The 20269-nt window shown below is 47.4% G+C and overlaps 9 protein-coding genes across 9 annotated transcripts; 4 read left to right on the top strand and 5 right to left on the bottom strand.

Moving 5' to 3' along the window:
* Positions 1-311: 311 nt before the first annotated feature.
* On the top strand, positions 312-1400 carry TREMEDRAFT_59085 (uncharacterized protein; the record flags this gene model as incomplete). The annotated part of the gene is made up of 5 exons (XM_007001444.1): positions 312-460; positions 704-817; positions 1026-1092; positions 1290-1319; positions 1365-1400. The coding sequence occupies 5 exons, from the start codon at positions 312-314 to the stop codon at positions 1398-1400; spliced, it is 396 nt and encodes a 131-aa protein (XP_007001506.1).
* Positions 1401-1847: 447 nt separating this feature from the next.
* TREMEDRAFT_59084 (uncharacterized protein) lies at positions 1848-3603 on the top strand (the record flags this gene model as incomplete). The annotated part of the gene is made up of 5 exons (XM_007001443.1): positions 1848-2125; positions 2512-2759; positions 2969-3369; positions 3411-3552; positions 3596-3603. The coding sequence occupies 5 exons, from the start codon at positions 1848-1850 to the stop codon at positions 3601-3603; spliced, it is 1077 nt and encodes a 358-aa protein (XP_007001505.1).
* On the bottom strand, positions 3602-5039 carry TREMEDRAFT_70859 (uncharacterized protein; the record flags this gene model as incomplete). The annotated part of the gene is made up of 2 exons (XM_007001994.1): positions 3602-4904; positions 4951-5039. 2 exons carry the CDS (start codon positions 5037-5039, stop codon positions 3707-3709), a joined length of 1287 nt encoding a protein of 428 aa, XP_007002056.1. The 3' UTR covers positions 3602-3706.
* Positions 5040-5924: 885 nt separating this feature from the next.
* TREMEDRAFT_59082 (uncharacterized protein) lies at positions 5925-8687 on the top strand (the record flags this gene model as incomplete). The annotated part of the gene is made up of 8 exons (XM_007001442.1): positions 5925-6003; positions 6047-6085; positions 6130-6185; positions 6231-6339; positions 6386-7567; positions 7618-7738; positions 7831-8362; positions 8517-8687. The coding sequence occupies 8 exons, from the start codon at positions 5925-5927 to the stop codon at positions 8685-8687; spliced, it is 2289 nt and encodes a 762-aa protein (XP_007001504.1).
* Positions 8688-9033: 346 nt separating this feature from the next.
* On the bottom strand, positions 9034-11129 carry TREMEDRAFT_16078 (uncharacterized protein; the record flags this gene model as incomplete). The annotated part of the gene is made up of 7 exons (XM_007000358.1): positions 9034-9136; positions 9414-9542; positions 9736-9827; positions 9916-10051; positions 10301-10437; positions 10498-10639; positions 10852-11129. Coding segments are annotated over 7 exons (1017 nt in total), but the record flags the coding sequence as incomplete, so codon positions are not given.
* Positions 11130-12119: 990 nt separating this feature from the next.
* TREMEDRAFT_59080 (uncharacterized protein) lies at positions 12120-13146 on the bottom strand (the record flags this gene model as incomplete). Its single annotated transcript, XM_007001441.1, has 4 exons — positions 12120-12128; positions 12203-12306; positions 12552-12984; positions 13132-13146. 4 exons carry the CDS (start codon positions 13144-13146, stop codon positions 12120-12122), a joined length of 561 nt encoding a protein of 186 aa, XP_007001503.1.
* Positions 13147-13586: 440 nt separating this feature from the next.
* TREMEDRAFT_59079 (uncharacterized protein) lies at positions 13587-14931 on the bottom strand (the record flags this gene model as incomplete). Its single annotated transcript, XM_007001440.1, has 5 exons — positions 13587-13814; positions 13948-14197; positions 14279-14542; positions 14594-14764; positions 14834-14931. The coding sequence occupies 5 exons, from the start codon at positions 14929-14931 to the stop codon at positions 13587-13589; spliced, it is 1011 nt and encodes a 336-aa protein (XP_007001502.1).
* Positions 14932-15666: 735 nt separating this feature from the next.
* Positions 15667-16171, bottom strand: TREMEDRAFT_59078 (uncharacterized protein; the record flags this gene model as incomplete). Its single annotated transcript, XM_007001439.1, has 2 exons — positions 15667-15886; positions 16053-16171. 2 exons carry the CDS (start codon positions 16169-16171, stop codon positions 15667-15669), a joined length of 339 nt encoding a protein of 112 aa, XP_007001501.1.
* A 430-nt stretch (positions 16172-16601) lies between these two features.
* TREMEDRAFT_70858 (uncharacterized protein) lies at positions 16602-20197 on the top strand. Its single transcript, XM_007001993.1, has 18 exons — positions 16602-16823; positions 16874-16907; positions 16951-16965; positions 17015-17083; positions 17131-17542; positions 17590-17900; positions 17951-18080; positions 18129-18302; positions 18355-18499; positions 18542-18655; positions 18704-18718; positions 18763-18785; positions 18828-18915; positions 18961-18995; positions 19045-19143; positions 19190-19264; positions 19425-19697; positions 19875-20197. The coding sequence occupies exons 1-18, from the start codon at positions 16773-16775 to the stop codon at positions 20044-20046; spliced, it is 2235 nt and encodes a 744-aa protein (XP_007002055.1). The 5' UTR covers positions 16602-16772; the 3' UTR covers positions 20047-20197.
* Positions 20198-20269: the final 72 nt, after the last annotated feature.

Genomic DNA, 20269 nt, shown 5'->3' with positions numbered 1-20269 from the left:
CAAGACCGAATCTTCCCATCCCTATATATTCAATCTCCTAGGACCCCTGTTCCTGCAAATCAGACACTTTTCTAACTACACTTCCCTACCCATTTTGGCCGTGACATCTTCTCACGCTTTCCAGGCCTTCCACAACACCTAAACGCGATCTTGCTCCTCTCGCCTTCTTTCTTCCTCTAGCCGTCTTCACCCAATTCAGTCAGAGTTCAAGTTTCAGGACCTCTTATCCCCCCTTAGACCCCCTCGCATCGTTTCAGCCTCGAGCAAATCCAGCATCGGCTCGCCGGCCAAGGAATTAACCGGTTAAAATGATGTTCTCATCGCCTATGCCCATGGGTCATTTTTCCGGTGCGCAAATTAAGATGGCCTCTATGACGTTGGGTTTGGTGCAGATGGAATTGGAAAAGCTGAAACGTATGCCACTTGTCAATGCGGAGATTTACTTGGAATTGCTCAACAAGTGAGTTGATCAATTTTGAACATTACCTCTTCCTCACTCTACGTCTCCATGTTCATTTCCCCTCTATCTGACCGCTTACCCTATCTCTAATCCTCCGGTCAGATCGCTTTTTCAGTATCATCGAGCTCGAAAACGATCCTCCATTCATCCTTTCGCCCTTGTCACTATCTCATGACATCGTCACCCCGTCTTGGTCGGACGAAAAGATTACGACGTTTATCGGAGATCCAAGCTGACGATCAGGTTGGTAGAGCCTTTAGCTGTTGTACAGGGGATGATGGGGTTGAGGACATGGTTGGCAGAGGTGCAAATGTTCATGTCGAAATTGAAACAGAGGTCTTTTTCCGGAATGCCATTGTGAGTTGATGTCTTACATCGTGACCTCTGATCTCCCTTCGGGTCTGCGTTCTCTTACATATGTCACATCATCCGTTAGCTCCATCCTCAAGTCTTCAAAGTCTTGCCACAATTCAATGCCTTTGTCCTCCCCACTGCTCTAGAGTCTGAGAGCTTTGACAAATGGCAGTTGGGGAACCGGTATTTAGTGAGAGATTGCTTACCACAGATCTCCACGTGAACGTCAGGTTTTACAATGGTATTCCGCTCGTTGGCGTGAGTTGCGAGGAGGACCTGTGAGTAAATTTGAATGTTACATCTGTGCCCCCTCACTCCCGTCTACAAGGAATACCTCGCTCCATCGTCTCCATCTCCCATCGTTCCCCTGCTCGATATGTCAACACTCAGTACTCCTGTCCTTTAAAGAACACGGAAGAACCTCATATATGACCTACTTCCACTTGCACTTTCGATCGACCTAGCTGACAGACAGTGCGACATGGGACGTCCCGAAGCTCAAATTGTAAGTTGTTCATCTATTGAACATATATAAATACTTACATATCAGGTCCTCATATCCCTTGGAGAACTAGCAATGTATTAATTCATCCCTCTCTCCATCTCTCGCTTCATATCCTTTCCAACATCCCCCTCATTCCACGATCCACGATTTCATCATCACCCCCAACACACGACTTGTAAAAATGACGACACACATACGGTGTAAATACGTCTATAGATTACTGTACTATGCTTCCCATTAGGATTTGTTTGTACCATAGAGCATGACATTGTACGCTTAGCCATGCATTGCATCGTTTCTTTTTTTCTCTACCGTACTCTGTGTCCTCCGCACGGCCACAAGACACTTTACTCGCCAATTTGCCAACCAAGGGGAACGGGTGCCACTTTGGTAGCAAGTGAGCAAGAAAAACAGGTGGCGATCTATCCAAATTTCAACGATCCACTCAGACTCTTTCTGCTCGTAACTTTCATATCAGATTTCTTTCTCTATCCTAGCTATCAGTACCGTGAAGTCACAAGACACACGATGCTTCTGGCAAATTACGCATCCGAATCCGACTCTGAATCTGAATCAGAAGTTGAAAGACAATCGGAGAACATACCTACCCAAACGATCAAGACTGCTGCTAAACCTTTACCAAAGAGAAAAGCACCTATAAAAATAACTTTGGACGTTCCGAAACCTACCAAATTGACCGAAGGGGAGAAAAATGAGGATATTGTAGATGATGATGATGATGATGATGATGATAGACCTGATAAAAAGAAAAAGAAAGGAATGGGAAGTTTGAAAGGTGCTGGATCGTATGTTTTTTTCTTCACATTACCCATTTCCATCTATCCTCGGGCCTTGTCTTTACTTGTTCCTACTTCTCTCTTTCCATCTTATATTCACTGACTTCTCTTCTCACAATCTTATTTCATCGGATCTCACTCTATCACATATCGCCCATCTCACTCTATCACTCATCGCGTACAATATATATTCTGATAATCTCCTTAGAGAGGGACCAAAATATTAGGATTGTGTTTGTCATCCACATGGAACGAACTTTCAGAGAATGGTGAAGTGATGGAAAAAGAAGTCGGAACTACGTCTAGAAGAGAAATATAGTCCCTTTCAAGTAGTTTAAGAGTCACTTTTGTCTCAGTGTCAATGAGTAGAATGCAGAATGAAAAGCTCATAACAGTTCTTCTCTCTTAGCTATGCTCCCCGCTCCTAAACGTAAATTACCCCAAGCCACAGGTCGTTCTTCTCTTCTCGTGAACAAAAGTATGGCAACAAAAACTTCATCTTCTACACCTATGAAATCAGAAGAGTCACGTGGATTAGTAGGTTCTCAAGTAAAAGAGATAGGTGATCAGAAGGGAAATGTTACTTCTTCCATATCGAAGACGGAGGATATGAAAGATGATTCTTTTGATTTATTCGGATTAGGTGGGTTTCTTCACTCATTCCGCTTCGATCTTACCTTTCCATGACGTTTATATAGACCTTGTTCATCTGATATTCCGCATCTCCCATCTCACAGTACTGCGGCTTTCAACTGGTTTCACATTAGCGACTCTCCATCTCGACAATTCTTCAATAGTCGAATAACTGAGAATTATCACGACAAAGGACTATGGATGAGAACTAAATATCAGCTCAATCCACTACCTCCACCTCTTCTTCCAAACCTTCCCTCAAACCAAACTCCATAACATCCGCTCCTACCGTTTCAGACTTCGTACCACCCGTTCCCACCGCCTTAGATCCATATCCGGGTTACTATCAACTCCCTTCTGGTCAATGGGCAGCATACGATCCCGATTATTATTCCTCTTTCTTTCCGTCATCCTCTGAAGTTGAAGGTAGAGAAAAGGAAAGTGCGAGAACCAGAGGTGAAGATGGTCGTGTGGGTCGACATTGGGACGAATATGATATCTTACAAGATCAAGTGGTTGATGTGGACGTTAGTGAAGGTATACGCAAGGCTAGAGAAGAAGAGGAGAGAAGGAAATTGATGGTCAAACCTAAGTTGCCCGGGAACGATTATGATTATAAGGTATGTGACATCCTACTTCTGAGGGTAGAGTTGATAATTAGGCCATCGGACAAACCAAAGGATTGGCGGCGGAAAGACATCAACTTACCAGTTTACTCAATACCGCTTTCACGCAACGAGAAGCATTGGAAGAACGCATCGCTCAAAACAAGAAGAGCGCAAGACTGGCAGGGACAAAATATGGTCAGTCTTCCGAACGTTCAGACATGAGTGAGCTGACCAGCAGGGTTTTGATACTGGCTACATACTTTACATATTGTACAACAATATATAATGTACAACTGTATGTAATCTTGTCATTGATCCTCAGTGTGCAATACGCACATTCGAATGCTACTCATTGCCCTCGTATCTGATCAACCTCCTTCTGCGCTCGCTGCTTGACCACCCCCCACACTCTCTTCCTCACTCTCGCCACATCAGCCACCCGTTGACGAGCCTCCTCCAAACGCCGTTCGTACTCTTTGCAATCAGAAAACAACTCCATGATCCGTTCCAGTGCGTCATCCACCGCACGACATTGCGTACCGAGGTTCAGATTATACTTGATGTGCTTGGGTCGCATCTGATGGTCCGTAGGGAATTGCAGTCCCGGATGATTGGACGCAGGCTTTGAATTGAGTGTCAAGCCAGACGGGCAGGTGAACAGACGATGAAGCGAAGTGACAGTGACATCGGGAGTCGGTCCCGGAGTGGTCGATGGTCCCGCGGCGCCCGGAGGGGTGACAGTAAATTGTATCTCAGGCTGGGGTTGGGTCTGAAGGAGTTCTTGGGTCACCCGCCAGAGATTATCCGTTTCAGAAATGTGGGGCAGGGGAGGTACCAACGTATTCGACTCTGCGGCAGCTGGGTCAGCAGACTCCATAATGGCGTCGTCTGCTGGGTGGTGTCCGTTCGGCTGCACGACGTTCTCTTCGCCTGCTTCAGAACCCGGATTCACCTCCCTGGCCCGGATTCTGAGGATCTCCTGCAGCCTACCGAGAGAATTTGCCAAACCCCTTTCACCCTCTAACAACTCGCAGGTCGTCCGCTGCAAGCCTCTTTCGGTTGTATCATCGCCAAGAGAGTGTTTCAGAGCGTCGTTCATCATGAGCTCCAGATACGAATTGGGAGCGGCAAGCAGAGGAGCCAGTTTGGTGGTGGACGCGGGTGGTGAGGGGGATTTCACGAGATGAGGCAACAGGAAGCTCTTTTCTTCGGCTCGTTTGCGCTTTTTACTGTCCCGCTTAGATTTACGATCGAGAATATTTTGGGGAATTGGCGCTCCTACCTCAGTCGCGGCTTCGGGCATGATTTGTTCGAGGACATTCTGAAGTCTCTTCCTGGCTCGCAGTTCTTTGGTGGTATCTTCAGAGTCCTGACTCCAGGCGTAGAGCTTGCCTTTGCGCATGAAACGGGCGCCGGGGATAAGTTTGTTACCCGAGTTGGTGAGCAAGTTGGATGGAGGTGGAGGCGGAGAGTCGGAGTCATCGGAAGAGGTGGACGGCGAAGAAGGAATGTCGTAATATGCTCGGCTGTCCATTGAGGGAAGACATCTGTGCTGGATCAGTCATCGGCACAAAAAAGAAAGAAAGGACTGACTCTAATTCCTTGGCATTGACAGCGAGCTTGGGGTCGCGTCGGTTGGTAGTGTACCGCGCACCAGCATGATGAGCTACCGTTGGCGGCATGCTGGGCGAGGCCAGTTGAGGAGGGAGAAAGTGATTAATGTTGAGTGGGGCCTTCGATATAAGCTCTCTTCACGAGGATCATGGGGAATTAGAGAGAATGAGGCGCCATCATACGAAAAGGAGTGCAGTCAACCCAATAGGTCCTATATATGCTTGTCTTTTTTTGGTTTTTCTAATCTTAGGCGAGGTGAGAGAGGTAGAAGGTGGCTCACTCACGCGGTGTTGGACTGTGCAAACAGGTACGTCTGGTGAGAGGGAACGATAAAGCTGTCCCTTGAGTTAGCACTGTCCGACTGGCAGATGCGAGGTAAGGAGGGAAGGAGTTGAGCGCATCAGACTACCAGTCAGCTGCGGATCGCGAACGACGCGAGCAGACTTACAATTTGGGCTGCAGGAGTGAAATCGGAACGGAGTGACGATCAAAGAGAGAACAAAGTCAGCTCACGCCTCGTAGTTTAAAACAAGAAGCTCACTATAGATAATTGAGTCGTCTTCACCCCCGGAGGGGCTGTTCGCGAGTAGCGATTCTTGTTATTCTATCATTTGCAAACTGATGGGAGAGGGAGTTTCAGTCATAGCACTCACCTTTGCTGAGAAAGACGACTTGGGCAACGAGAAGAATTCAACACAGCTGGAGTAGGGGTTGTAAAGAGATGAGAGAGGGGGAATTGACGGCTTTATGAGGACGAGGGAGGGTTCCAGCCAAGTGTACTCCGGAGTTTCGGCAGAGATGAGCATGACGCAATGTGGCGGTTTCATCTATTGCCGATGGCCATAAGAAGCAGGCCTGGTAGCCTACTCGTAAAACTACTGTAAGCACTTACTTACTAGATCGGTTAGGAGCTACGTTGCAACTCGGTCACGCAGGCAGCACGGTAGCTTAGGATGAACGTCAGTGGGGGTTTACCTCAAAGAGCAGAGATCGTAGCTGCTGCTCTGAACCTCGATGGGCCCTCTAGAAGAGGTGAGCCAGACCCCTGACATCTCGCCTTTAGCTCATGACGCAGAATTGGCCCTGACACTTCTATGGTCTTTACCTCGGAACGGTGAGCGACCCTACATTCCTAAGACTTTGGCTGATCTCACCTAGAGGTTATTGACGTGAACCAAAGACTGTTCCATATGATGCAAAAGGACATCGTCGGAGTGAGTAGGACATTTTCACTCCAATCAAATACCACTGACAATCAGCTCCTGCCCTCAGAACTGACAATGCTGATTTTGGCCAACTTGGACATCAAAGACCTTTTATCTTGTTGTCTAGTATCCCGCACATGGGCAAGAAGAATCAATGATCAATGTAAGTCAGCCTCACTGGTGATCATATCAAGCTGATACCTTTCTAGCCCTTTGGGGTCGCTTGTGTGCTGCCCATCTCCCGACCATCGTCCCAGCCGAAGCGACATGGGCTGATCTATCTCTCCATCGCCAGCTATTACATCTCTCCAATCATGTAGCTCCAGCTTCTCCGTATGTCGATGACGACTCTGATGATAATGTTGAGATGGAACTGCTGGACGTTTTGAAGTCTCAAGGCGGTTTAGGTGGTGGTGGCGGTGTAGCCTCTCATTCCTCGCCTCGTCCAGGTATGCGTAGAAGCGTTTGGGAAAGATCGAGCTCAACTTTACCTACCCATATCCGTTATCAATCTTCCCGTCCGGCTCCTGTACCCTCTACGATGGGACATGATCATTCCTCATTGGACGAACCGCCCATTCTATCCCACCTCCCGCTCCCAGCTCCTCACCCTCAAGTCAACTTCAAGCATCTTCATTTGGTTCATGACATTCTCTCGCGTCGTATGCGAGGTTTGTCTCCTCTACAATTATCATCGCTAGACCCTACACCGAGGGGAAGAATAGGACGCCCTCGAGTACCAGCCAAGCTATCATTGGACGCAATCACCTCGATCGAAGCTGGAGGTTTGCCAGGTCATTCCGAGTGCGTTTACGCTCTTGAGCTCATACATCGACCTATGAAGATTTCTCTGGCACAAGTGTGTGGAGATTCTACTGTTCCACCTCCCCCATCTCCCTTCGATGGGTTCATGAACCTCACTTCCTCACGGGGATCCCGACGTGCGAGTCATCCAGGATTCTCTTCATCTTCGACGCAGACTCAGCCCGTGGTGGTGAATGGGAACGAATGGCTTCTCACGGGATCGAGAGATAACACTCTTCGATTATGGCAACTGGCGTGCACCAAGCCTAGAGTTGTAAAGATCTTCCATGGAGGTCATACAGGATCTGTACTAGCTCATTGTGTTGTGGAAGTACCAATCGAGGAAAACAGACGGGAGTCGGGCGCGGTCGAGTTTGGACCGTCACCATTAAAATCATACGACTCGATAGGGAAACAGAAGGATGGGAAGACTCGTATCATGGCGGTGAGCAGTGGGAGTGATGGAAAGATATGTCTCTGGGATGTGGAGCATGGAGATGGTACACCCGATCTGGTCTGTCAGGCACATGAAGATTCGGTGCTTTGCGTCAAGGGAGATGATGAACGTGTCGTCAGCTGCTCGAAAGGTGAGTGGATGAAGGTCACAGTATAGGAGATTAGCGGCTGATCCGGCCAGACAAAACTATTAGGTTATTCACGATTAAAGATCTGCAAGAGACCCTCGTGATCCATGCGTCCTCAGAAGAAGGTCGACATAGAGGTGCAGTGAATGCCGTGGGGCTTTCCAAAGAATACATGTGAGATTCTAGACGTTTCATCTCATAACCCTCACAACACCCTATCTAACGACCCCAAAAAAGGTGTGTTCTGCTATGTGACTGACTTACAGCGTGTCTGGTTCCGGAGACAAGACCGTCAGAGTCTGGGATATCCATACCGGTTCTTTGCTGGCAGCTGTAGAAGCACATTCTAGGGGAATCGCCTCCGTCGCTTTCTCCTCTCAACCATCACCATACTCCTCTTTTGAACCAAAAATGGGGTATACATACAAAGGTACCATTATCACAGGATCTGCCGATGCTAGTATACGTACTTTTCATCTCCTCGCTCGTTCTACCTCGTCTTTCACCTCGGTCAGAACGGTATCCTCAGAGTTGGTTCCACCGATGGAAGACCTCACTTTCAGAGAAATGCTCGATACGGAACATGATGTGGATATGTCTCCTATCAACAGTGATCATGATGAGCTCGTCTTGGACAAAGGTCCCATTTGTTGGGCGTCTTGTATCTGTCCACAGGGGACAAGAGTGGAGGGTAGATCTTGTGGGCGATGTTTTAATAGAGGACATACGGATTTGGTCAGGAGTTTACATTTGGGAGAAGAGGTGATTTTGTCTGGAAGTTATGATTCTACTGTAAAAGTGAGTCTTGAAGTATTTTCTGTGTTTTTAGGAATATCCACACTTCCTTGTGAAGTTTTCATATTCTCTCCTTGAATCATTCACATGATTCGGTTCGTTGTTGGACTTCTCGTATTGTTGTGGAGACACGTCTATAGATGAGGCTGATGGATAGGTATGGGATAGGAAATCCGGTTCTTTACTCCTCGCTTTAGCTGGTGCTCATTCCGGTCGAGTTTTCGCCGTCACAGGTGACAGGAGAAAGATCGTATCTTCTGGTTTTGATTGTAGAATCACTATCTGGGATTTCTCCGAAGGTCTCGATACTTCTTTTGTTCGACCTTGATCCCACTCGTCTTGTCGTATCGTAGCTTTGATCTCAATCTATCTGGTCATATCGCATTCGCATTGTGCATATCATCGTTTGTGTCAATCTCGCCTCATATGTCCTTATCATAGCATGTAGCATGTAGCATTTATATCTTGTACGATTATTAAGAAACAGAAGAAGTATTGCCATGCATGTATACAGACGGACCATGTATGAGTCTATGCAAATGATGATGAGTGTTTGATCATAAATTACATATGAGAAAAGATTGTGGAGACTACATAGATGATGGAGAGGAGAAAGATGTCGGTTAGACAAACGATTCAAGATCCATATCCCCTTTGTGTACACGATCAAGACGAATAGGAGCAGAAGGACTCGCGATAGCTTTATGACGTCTTTCTCCAGCTGCTTGACTAGGGAAAGAAGCGAACAGATCAGGATGTTTTGGCATTGGGTTTTCTCTGTTTATCAGTGGATCGACCAATCACTCGGCATTTCTTTCCTCTTCCTAAGGCAGCAAGACTGAAGGCGAGATCCATGCTTGGTTCATCTTAAGGATCGTAAATCGTCGGTTTAAGCTTATCTCTACAAATCCTGATATGGAGAGATGTATGAGACAAAATGAGAGAGATCGTGGGGGATTGGATCGGCTCGAGAAAGAAAGAAGGACGAGGATGATTCTGACAATTGGAGTGAAAGATAAGAGGAAAGGTTAAAAAGTGTAGAGGGAAGACTGACGTAAAGTAAACATGTTTACCAGCTGTTTCAGCTGTTATACGACGTGAAGGGTCATAACATAATAAAGCTGCTAGAAGGTTATGTCCTTCTGAAGACAGATATTTGAATTTCTGTCGAAGTGTTGAAAAACTGAAATAGTCAATCACGATCATATCAACCAACACTATCATTCTTTCTCACTCATTGTAGTAATAAAGAGAGACCTTTAGAAGGTTAAAAGCAAATTTGCAGGGGTTGGAAGAGTCAAGGGGAGTGCGAGGAGAAGAATGAGGAAGGGATCGAGGAAGAGGGGGAGAAAGAAAGAGGGAGTAAATAGATTTACGGTGAACCGAGGGTGTTGAGTTTACTGGTTAATGGTAATTTTGTATATCCCGGCCAGACATCATCATTAGGTTGTCCTAATAAACTGAATATCTATTTTCCGTCAGCCAAAAGGAACATTCGAAAGTGGGAATTTGTATTCGCTACAAAGAAGGAGGAGTAGAGGGGAAAGGAAACATACCCTATTTATCTGATCAATCTCTCCTCGACCTGGAAAAAGAGCTTCGCTCAACATTAATTCTGCAAATATACATCCTACACTCCACATGTCGATAGGTTTGTCGTATTCTTTTGCCCCCAACAGTAGTTCTGGTGCTCTGGCGTCTTAGCGACTGACATTCTTCGAATCACTGCATGTCGATGACGACCATACAATGGTCTTGGCAAGAGAGACAAGTGCAGAGCCAGAACAGATATGGAGAAGAGGATGAATATTCCATAATGAGAAAGCAAAGGTTTGGCGGGAATGGAGGAATTTGTTCAAGAACAGAGATTTAGTATAGGGATACGAAAGAACAAGCAGAGATGTCAAGGGGGATGAAGAGAAGTAGACATATTGAACTCACCTATACCATAACGTCACAACTAATTGAGTCATTTCTCCTAATGGATCCCCAAACTTTCTAGCCAATCCAAAATCTGCCACCTTGATTTGTCCTCTGTTATTCATCAACAAATTTGATGTTTTGAGATCTCTATGTAACTGTCTATCAACTCGTTTGTACATTCAGGACACCCAAAAAGGAGATGGGATAAAACTTACGATCCAATTTGCATGACAGTGAGCGACGGCGGAGAGGAGCTGAAGCATTAGAGTTTTGATTTCGCTTTGGACAAAAGGGTGAGGCATATCGGCTAGTAAGGTTTTAAGATCATGTTCGATAAATGGCATGACTATGAATATTCTATTTCATCAATCGACAGTTCCGAGACGACGACCACCACCACCACCACCACCGCTAACAACAACAACAACCCTGTCTCCTTTACTTCCTGAAAATCGAACACAACATCATCTTTGACCAGTTGATAAAATTGTTACTGAGCGGAATTCGTACTGTATTTCGTTCGAGATGATGATGGAAGTATTGAAGAGAAGAAAGAAGAATTAACTCACTGATTCAATGTATCCCCAACTACAATCTCTTTTATCCCCACAACATTCTCATGAGATCCGGCAATCATCAAAGCCATAACCTCCCTTAAACTAGTTATAGGAAACCCTTGTTTTTCCTCTTCCAACTTTAACTTTTTCAAAGCGTATATCCCTCCTGTATCGTTGCATTTCGCACGAAAGACGACTCCGTAAGTCCCTTCTTCTATATGATTCAATCTAGTGTAATTGTAAACGGAACGACATGACATCAGACCCGGGTGGGCCGAACGGGGAGGAGCGAGGGGACAGGTGGGGGGAGGTGGTAATCGGGGTGCTTTGGGTGGTGCTCGGGGAGGTATATCTCGTTTCAAAGGTCGTATGGGGCTGGATTGACGAGGAGGGGGGAGGTCAGGTGGTGGAGCTGGAGGTGGAGCTGGTGAAGGAGGAGAGGATGGATTGGAATGACGAGATGGGGATGGATCTTGTGGTCGCCGAAGGGTTTTAGGTCGAATGATACGTTTTTTGATAGATGATCCATTGAGATCATTATCGTCTGTACCTCCTGGAGAATTATCCCATCGGTTGGGTCTTTTGGATCCGACTGAGGGAGGGTATGAGTGGTCTGACATGGTGCGACAAAGATATGTAGGGATGGGAAGAAGAAGAAGAAGAGATGAATGGAAGGGAAATTCGCGGATTTCGTTTCAGGCACTGACATTCACCGACTGTCCATATTCTGAGAGATGAAATAATGTGATGTCTCCGCTGATACTGGCATGCTGATGATGTTGGTGGTGATGATTACTTGGAGTTCAAACCCAGCATGAATAGCTTGAAATCACCTTAGAAGCAAGTCAGTAGATAGGGAAGCAAATGAAAGAACGAAGCGGACGACCTGGTCAGAAGGGTTTCAAGAGACAAGTCTGACATCGGCCAGACATGCCAGACAGCTGATCAGCTGAACAGCCAGCAGGCAAGATGCCCAGCAGCCAGCATGGAGATATCACCTACTCTCCTTACAACTTCCCCGTCACCGTGAGATATCCATGGTCCTATTTTAATTTATATGTACGAGCCAGCCCTAACCGTCCTTCGCGCATTGCGTATACATGCCTCATATCTCTCACACGACTGAGAACCAAAACACAATCTGATCATTCACAATCTGCATGACGTATTGACTTGTACACATGAATTCGATTTCTGTTTACTTGCACTTCATACACTTCTCACTTGGAATACTCTTACACTAATCGTTTCTGAGCATATGCACTGATATTCGATGATATTCACTGTTTCTTTTTGATCAGCCTTCACCTCGAACTCATCTTGATGATGTACGGGGAAGTAGAGCAATGACGACGTGACTTACAAGATAACCTTTGGTCTTGTTGGGAGAGGTAGAGAAACCTTCGATGCCGGTCTGGACTTGAGCGATGCCGTACGAGGTCTTTGCGATGTGTGCGAGATCGACGGCTGGGTGTCAGTATGACATTAACAGGTAAATTGACGTATCAGAGAGCGGTACGATTGTGAAAAGGAAAGGGGGAAGTGGTAGGAGCGGAGCGGAGTAAGAAGGGGGTAGTGATAGTGAGTCGACCAGACGAAGATGCGGGCAGGGCAAGATAGAAAAAGTCAACTTCTCAAAAGCAAACCTTAACCAGGAAGTACTGCCTAAGATGCACGAAGCAAGACAACAGAATGGGAGAGGAAGAACTCACAACCCGAAGCATGATGCAAAACACCTTCCCTATAAACCCTAGCTTTCTCCCTTTCTTCCACACTAACATTACTCATCCTCCTCATTCCTGCATTTCCAATTTTACCTTCCCCTGCATCCGACACAGAAGACATACTATCACTCGGACTAGTCGCAACTGTCTCGGTCTCGGTATCAACATCCACATCTCCTTTTTTCTCATTGATCTTTCCCATCATTCCATCTTTGTGCGAGTTGGGCAAGATAGGAAGAGCTCCTGGGTAATCTTCGAATTCTTTAGCCACATCTGCAGAAGCTAAAGCGATGTATTGTTCCTCTTGAGCCATGGAACCCCAGTTGTGCGCCCCGGCACCGTTCTTGTGTCCAGCTTCGGTTTTGGCCATTCCGGACCTGGAATGACGGTCTTTGTTAAGGACATTGGGGTAAACGGCACGCTATGATTCAGTTGGATTGTCCCATTGTAACTGTGATTACATCGAGGGGAGGGGATGGTGATGATGCGGTTTGGGGGAGAAGGGAGACGTAGTTGAGGGAAAGGACGGAGGGAAGTTAGGGTGAGATGGAATGGTGAAGAGACATACCTCAGTACGGGTCATCTTGGCGTAACGAGTCAAAGTGAAGAAGAGTAGAGGAGATTGTGGGCTTTGATAGAGTTTTTGAGTAGTTGTAAGTTTGAAAGGTGTATACTGTAGCAGTGTTACTGTTCGAGTGTGAGTGTAGTAGTGATTCGGAAGGAGACGGAGTATCAAGAGAGAGTTCCACAAAGCACCAGCAATCCACTGATCCACTGATCACTGACTGCTCGCACGAGCTCGGATCTCTCACCTTCAGGGGTCAGGGGGTCAGGCGCTAAATCATGGGGCACCGCATCGGTTAATTTGATACCCGACCCACCCCCAATTGCGTCAGTGATCAGTTGCGCAGTCGAGGTTTTTTGTACATGTTTTTGGTGCATAAGGCATTCAGTATCTACAAACTGCATAATCCAATTCCCAATCCCAAACTTACCCGGAAAGCATGAACACTCATCAAGAGCTTAAGCAGTGTGGGCATTTTTGCCCCAGACGACCCTCTTTAAGAACCGACCCACATCGTACTTGACGGCTGAACCCAATCTGACGTTGGAAGACTTCGACTGCTCTTCAGGGACGACATAATGACCTTCTTTGACTGCTTCGTCGGTAAGTCTACCGATTGTCTCGGCGTTCAGGACATATGTATGTGGGCGGTTTCGACGGGTGGAGAGGAAGGGCGAAGTCGAGACCTGGTTGTCGTTAGCTTTTGACTCGGAGGAAAGTGGGCTTCATACGACGTCCACGAACATAATGGGAGAGCAGAGGTGGAAGAGTGGGATCATACACAAGAGAGGAGAGGAGAGGGCACGATGATGTACTTACCTTTGTCCCATTCTTTGAAGGAGTCGTTTTCAACCAGAACGATTCGTCACCGAGATAATCCAGCGAGGTCGCGGACATATGCTTCCTGGTCAGACGTTTACCGGTACGACCCTCTGGCTGACCAGCCAACGTGGTGAAGGTCGGTCCGGACGAGAGAGTCGTAGGAGAGCCGAGACCGATCAGGGTAGAGTCGGGCGAATGGAATGACATATGACCTCGAGCCGAGTCGTCAACAAGCTCTTCGGTATCCCTGATCGTCAGCGGTAGAACCTTTTTGGAGGAACTTGAAGAATTGTGAACTGAAAGTATCGGTCAGCAAGGAATGACTCACTCAAAATCGGCAACGGGGATACCCGTTTTGAGCAGCACCGATTGGGCGCCTAACGAAGCCGCACGATGGATAGATTTGACAGGTCGAGAAGGACTGAAGGGTGCCGTGAGCTTTCCTTGGTCGACCTTGTTCGAGATGTTGTCAATTACTTTCGCGGTCGACACTTTGGCTTGAGTATCGCGGACTTCATTCCTTGCAAAGATACCGTCGAAGATGGTGAATCCGGCTAGGGGACCGGTGTCGGTCTGAACTTCGTTCCCAAAGCTATGCTATGTCAGCCTCGTCAAGATCATCAAAAACAGAGGAGCAGCTCACACAGGAGAGTGTTCGACAACATAGTCTTCGTCACCTTCAACCTTGAAGCTTACTTCCGAGACCGATGATGACGGGCTCGTTGGCTCGACGGAACCTGCCGTCGAGAATCCGGAGAGACGAAGGGACGGTGCCAACTCGCGGTCGAAGAAGCTGCTGTGACAGTTGTGAGGTCTGAGTGTTAGCATTGGTAGCTCGATCCGATGCAGGATTGATATGGGAGGAATGATACTGAAAACTCACCCTTTACAGTCACAGTCAGGCATAAAGCACTTCCAATCAAGCTTGGACTCGTTGCCCGTCTTGTGGTCGATCATTTTCTCAAGGTCTTCCAAGGTCATTGTGAAGGTCGGAGTGTAGAGTTCGGTACTTGTAGGTAAGATATTGGTCGCGAAGAGGTTTGTTAAGTGGTAGACGAGTAGTGCTGTGAGATGGGTGGTGGTCGGTTTGAGGACTTGGAATTCGAAGGATGTTGTGGGATGAAGATTGTGGGATATTGCTGCAGATCCATCATCGCTGAGGGGTTTATATGGTGAGCGAGAGAGAGAGCGTGACAGTCCTGGCTTGGAGAAGGCTGAAAGTTCAGTCACGTAGTCACGTCTTGACCCGTATCAAAAGACCCAGCTAGAAAGGCGCAGGACATACCCAGAAGGGAAGTATGAAATGGAGAGAAAGCCAAATGTGGAATGAGTCTCGTTCTGCCCCTTTTGTATGGTTGGCTGGCTGTTCGCGCTGGGCGGGGAGTCATCAGTCACGTCTATGTTTGGGCCGTTCGGATTCTGGAAGTGCGGGAAGGAAAGCATGAAGCGTGACTTGTACGAGATATTATTCATGTCGTTTTCGTGACGATCGAAGTACAAATTCATCTTAACATTAGCATAACATTCCGTCTCTCATCTTGAAAACTGGCCCATTTTTTGCATGAAGCGTGACATATCGTGTACTGTCCGGCCTTTGGTAGATCCATAGAAGGGGTGAGGAGTGATCATGCAGATACGACCGCTCATACCGCACAAGAACAGTGAGAAGCTGAAGATGGTAAAACGCAGTACTAACCTATACAGAGCCCAAAATGATCACAGACCTTTCTCTACTAATTTCCTCAAAATTTTCATCTCTTTCACCATATCCTCCATCTCTTCTTTGAGCTCATGTATCTCATGAAGGATTTTTCTGCTCGTACTCTGACCACCGAAGTTTCGGGCGAGAACGAAGATGAACATGACAATGACAATGGGTCCGAGTATGACGAGCCATGGTTTGTATATGGGATCTTGGAGGAAGTCGTATGAACGGCTGTTACATCAGTCCTGACCACCGGCCACCACCTTCATGTGGGGGACAGTGACTCAGCAATAGCTAGGAGTCCAGTACGCCATTGTGTGGTTAGACATTGCGGATGAAACATCAGAACCGGCCACAGTTTCAGAAGTATGGGGATTGATGAAAATGCAGAACATACGGTTTGACTGAGAAAGTGGGTGCTCCTTCTGGAGGTTGCTCTTCATCATGTCCTTGTCCATGAGATTGCAGTAAGAAAGCTGAGGGTTCTTCTATTGGTACCGAAGTGTATCCTGACATGTTTGAGATTTCGAACGTTGTGAAAGTGAGGAGTGCACTTTGACTCAGGGCGTTGGCGACAAACCCGGAATCCATCTAAGTGCAGATGATGGGGACCGGGGATCGGGACCGGCAGAGCCACATCACAAAGATGGCGTTGTGATCGACCCTTTGACCTTTCCTTCGCTACCATCGAGAAGGATCACCAACGCTCTGTAAGTTACTCCTCCATGAGACTTCAATGCATCTCTACTCTACGGATCTACCATGGAGTTTGGAGGATGGGGACAGAGGTCAATCCAGCTTTGCCTTTCGCGGCGATCGCCGCTCCCCGTCAATATGGGTGTCAGCTTGGTGCTCGGGCCCCCTTATAGCCGGGATGACGGAGAAGCTCTGTGCCTCGATCGATGTTCTCCCCCATTCCTCCTTCACCTGCTTTCTTCCATCCCCAACACAATCTTGTCTCTCCTTGGACCACTCGTCTGACACCAGAAGCCGTCCTTGTCATATTGTGTCATCGTGCTTCAAGACGTCGAGCACAACAACGATCATAGGCACACGGATCTGCCCGTGTTCCACATATCAGGTCTTTGTCAGGGTTTGAACGCACCGAGAGGACGACATGCCAATTACCCCTTACCCACCTCACACCTCCCTGACCTCTCAGAGTGTTGTATGTTTGTCTTTTTTGGGTGATAGAAAGTATAAGCTCATCTTATGTAGGAGATACCTTCGTCCAGAAAAGCGGGTCAGACAGGTGAGTAGCCCCTGGACGTTCCTTTCATTAGCTGACGCCCAAGGTGTCTTCAAGAATGGTACGTGATCTTTGACGTACCAGATGAAGGAAACCGCTAATTCGGATAGCTATATGGGACAAATCTCGCTTGACGGAGAAAGATGAACCTCGAACTCTTTTTGAGCTCTTTGAGCAATGTGAGTATCTCAGCCAAGCCCATGGGCGTCGTGGCTGAGCTTCTCAGCTGTCGCTCGTCATCCACACCGATCACTTTTTCTCCGCCGTGCCACCATTCCTCCCTCAGCATCAAGTACCACTGACGAAGTAACGTTCGGCACCACTCTCCTCAGTACGACCTACTCTCAAGTTCAACAACGTCGTACCGCACTTGGATCGGCTTTACTAGCACTCGAACGAGATGGTCGGTTGAAAGCACCCAATGTGGGTTCTATCACTCCGGTGGAACTGACTCACCCTGGTGTACCTCATTTCAGCACTAGCAACCGATTAAAACATGGTGCACGTCGAGGTTGGGCAGTGGGAATGTGGAGTAAGAACAGAGAGGAATGGCAGGTGATTGACCTCGCATGCCAAGCCTACGGCCTGGTCAGCGTGAGTCTATACGAGACTCTTGGGCCTGATGTTGCCAAATATATGTGGGTTTATTGTCATTGAGGAAGGTTGAGACGAGCTGATGAATCAGAACAAATCACTGCCCCCTTTCTATCGTGTTCGCTGCTCGGAATCATCTTCCAAGTCTACTCAAGGTCGTTCCTCAATGTTCGACTCTGAAAGTGATTGTCAGTATGGACCCGCTACCTCGGACTGAGGGCGAAGTGTTGAAACAGTGGGCCAAGAGTGTCAATGTGGAGCTACTGGATATGGTCGAGCTAGAGAAATGGGGGATGACCGAGGGAGTCTTTTGCGAGCCAGGTCCCGTTAAAGGGGTTCACGGCGAAGAGGAATTGGACAGGCAGCGTATTGTCACTATCAGTTATACAAGCGGTACCACTGGTGAGCCTTTGCTAGTATAGTGTATGACATAGCAACCTGATTGCTCGTAGGTGATCCCAAAGGCGTAGTCTTGACCAACGACAATGTCACAACGGCGGTCGTCTCCAACGCCTTGGGTGCGACAGAGCAACTTAATCATCAAGAATGGCGATTTTTGTCCTACATGCCCTTGAGTCATATGTGAGTTTTCAAAATAGTGTGCTCTTGGCTGACATCTGCAGATATGAGGTGTGTTCAGATCAATCCACAAAAGCTTGCTCACGAACAGCGATTCCTGGAGCTTCTTGTCATGTATGCGAACGGGACTATCGGACTGACTACGGGCGATACGACTCGGTTACTTGAAGACGCTCAGCTTATAAAGCCGCATTTCATGGCGGGTGTACCGAGAGTTTGGAACAGGTCAGAAACCCTCTCAGTCCAGAGAAGCCGAATACATTCTGATGACTCCCAGAATCAACGCTGCCGTTCAAACGCAGATAGAAGCTGGTGGCCTAAAAGGCGCTCTGCTGTCAAAAGCCGTCGAGGCTAAGCTCGCTAATTGGCGACAAAATGCGGAAGTGAAACACACTCTCTATGATATTCTGGTTTTCAGAAAGGTGCGCGTGGTCCGGAACATTAACGAGCGTTTCTCATCACAGATTCGGAATCTGCTTGGAGGCAACATCTTGTACATTGGCTCAGGAGCTGCCCCTTTGGCTGCTGAGGTGCACGAACTCCTGAAGATTTGTTTCAGTTGTGAGGTTGTGCAAGGAGTAAGTCCTCCACTATTGTATTGTTTGTCAATTAACTGATCCGCTCAGTATGGCATGACAGAGGTCAGCTTTCTTGTTTGAGACTGCATGTAAAGCTGACGAGATAGACTGTTGGAACGTGTACCAAAGGGCGGGTCACGATCGATCGAATGCTGCAAATCTGACAAAGCAGGATACCTTGGGACATCAAGTCTGTTGGCACTTGCGGTCAAATACAACCTTGCAATGATGTCAAACTGGTCGATGTGCCAGATATGGGAGTGAGTCATCTCCCCTGCGTACCTGGGCTTCAGCTGACGTTCAAGTACCGAAGTACCGATAAGCCTTCACCCCGTGGAGAGTCAGTGATCTACTGGGAAAGCATTCAGTTCGCTTAGCTGATCATACAGGATATGCCTCAAAGGCTGTAACATCACTCCTGGATACTTGCACGATCCGATCAACACGACGAAGCTCATCGATAAGGATGGCTGGATGCACACCGAAGAGTGAATTCAGGCCAAGCACGATGTACAACCTTCAACTGACGCTCAGTATCGGAGAGATTGATTCTGACGGAAGATTGAAGATCATCGACCGGATCAAGAATGTCGTCAAACTGTCACAAGGGTGAGGGCTCAGTCTATACATGTCCTCCCAATTCAAATTTTTCATCTTTACCCTGGGCGATACCTCAAAGTAGACTCGGTGTTGCTTGACTGATTGGTCAACATAGACTGGGCGTCTTGCTCGTTCTTCCTCAGTTGTCCAGAACTTCGCTGATGACTAGGGAATATGTCGCACTGGAAAAGCTGGAGGGGATCTACGCTCTGAATCCCCTGTTCGCGACTTTGTTGGTTCATGGGGACTCGACACGTTCTTGCATTGTGGCCATTGCGGTGCTTGATCCTGCTCAAGCGGCCAACTTGGCTCATCACGTCTTGGGCCAGACGTTCCACCCGGAGGACGTGAAGACGTTGGAGAGGGTGGTGCAGGATAAGAAAGTGAAGAGGGCAGTTTTGGAGGGATTGGTGAAGATCGCGAAGAGTCATCGGTTGAATGGGTATGTGCTGCTCTTTTCATCTCCTCGCATGTCCATCTCACCACTTCCAATCCCAAGACATCTTCAATGTTCGTAATACACGTAGCGGTCTTTGTGTTTTGAACACTGATGGCGATAAAATGGCATTTGGAGGCTCAGATTTCGAGTACTTGGCTGAACAGACCAACTGATTTGTAGGTTCGAAACTATCAAAGGTGTCCACCTCACACTCACACCATTCCCAGACGATCTCATCACTCCTACCCTCAAAGTGAAACGCAGTGTGGCCGCCAAGTGGTTCAAGAAAGAGATTGATCAGGCATATCGCGACAGCGAGGAGGGGACCGGAATTCAGAAAGCCAAACTATGATCTTACCCTTCTTTCCAAACGCTTTATAATCCAGTGGACTTCCTTTGGTGCATCGTCAGTGAAAGTATAGTGTACGAGTCTAGTGAGTTGGATCATACATTTTCGGGAGCTTGATTATGTATATGCTAGATGGATGGATATGCTTCAGATGCGAGACGGATCTTCGCTCTTCGTACTCTCCCTTTCTCATGCTCTTCTTTGCGCTTTCGATTATCTGCTGTGC

This window comes from Tremella mesenterica (genome assembly GCF_000271645.1).
Source record: "Tremella mesenterica DSM 1558 unplaced genomic scaffold TREMEscaffold_1, whole genome shotgun sequence".
Taxonomy (NCBI): Eukaryota; Fungi; Basidiomycota; class Tremellomycetes; order Tremellales; family Tremellaceae; genus Tremella; species Tremella mesenterica.
This window is presented reverse-complemented; position numbering and strand designations above follow the sequence as displayed.

What these genes read in the sequence shown, in the direction of transcription:
- TREMEDRAFT_70858 (XM_007001993.1), top strand. Translation starts at nt 16,773, where the DNA reads ATGCCAATTACCCCTTACCCACCTCACACCTCCCTGACCTCTCAGAGT. An exon ending in TTATACAAGCGGTACCACTG is followed by an intron (nt 17,901 to 17,950) that starts GTGAGCCTTTGC and finishes GATTGCTCGTAG; the next exon opens with GTGATCCCAAAGGCGTAGTC. An exon ending in GTTGGAACGTGTACCAAAGG is followed by an intron (nt 18,786 to 18,827) that starts GCGGGTCACGAT and finishes CTGACAAAGCAG; the next exon opens with GATACCTTGGGACATCAAGT.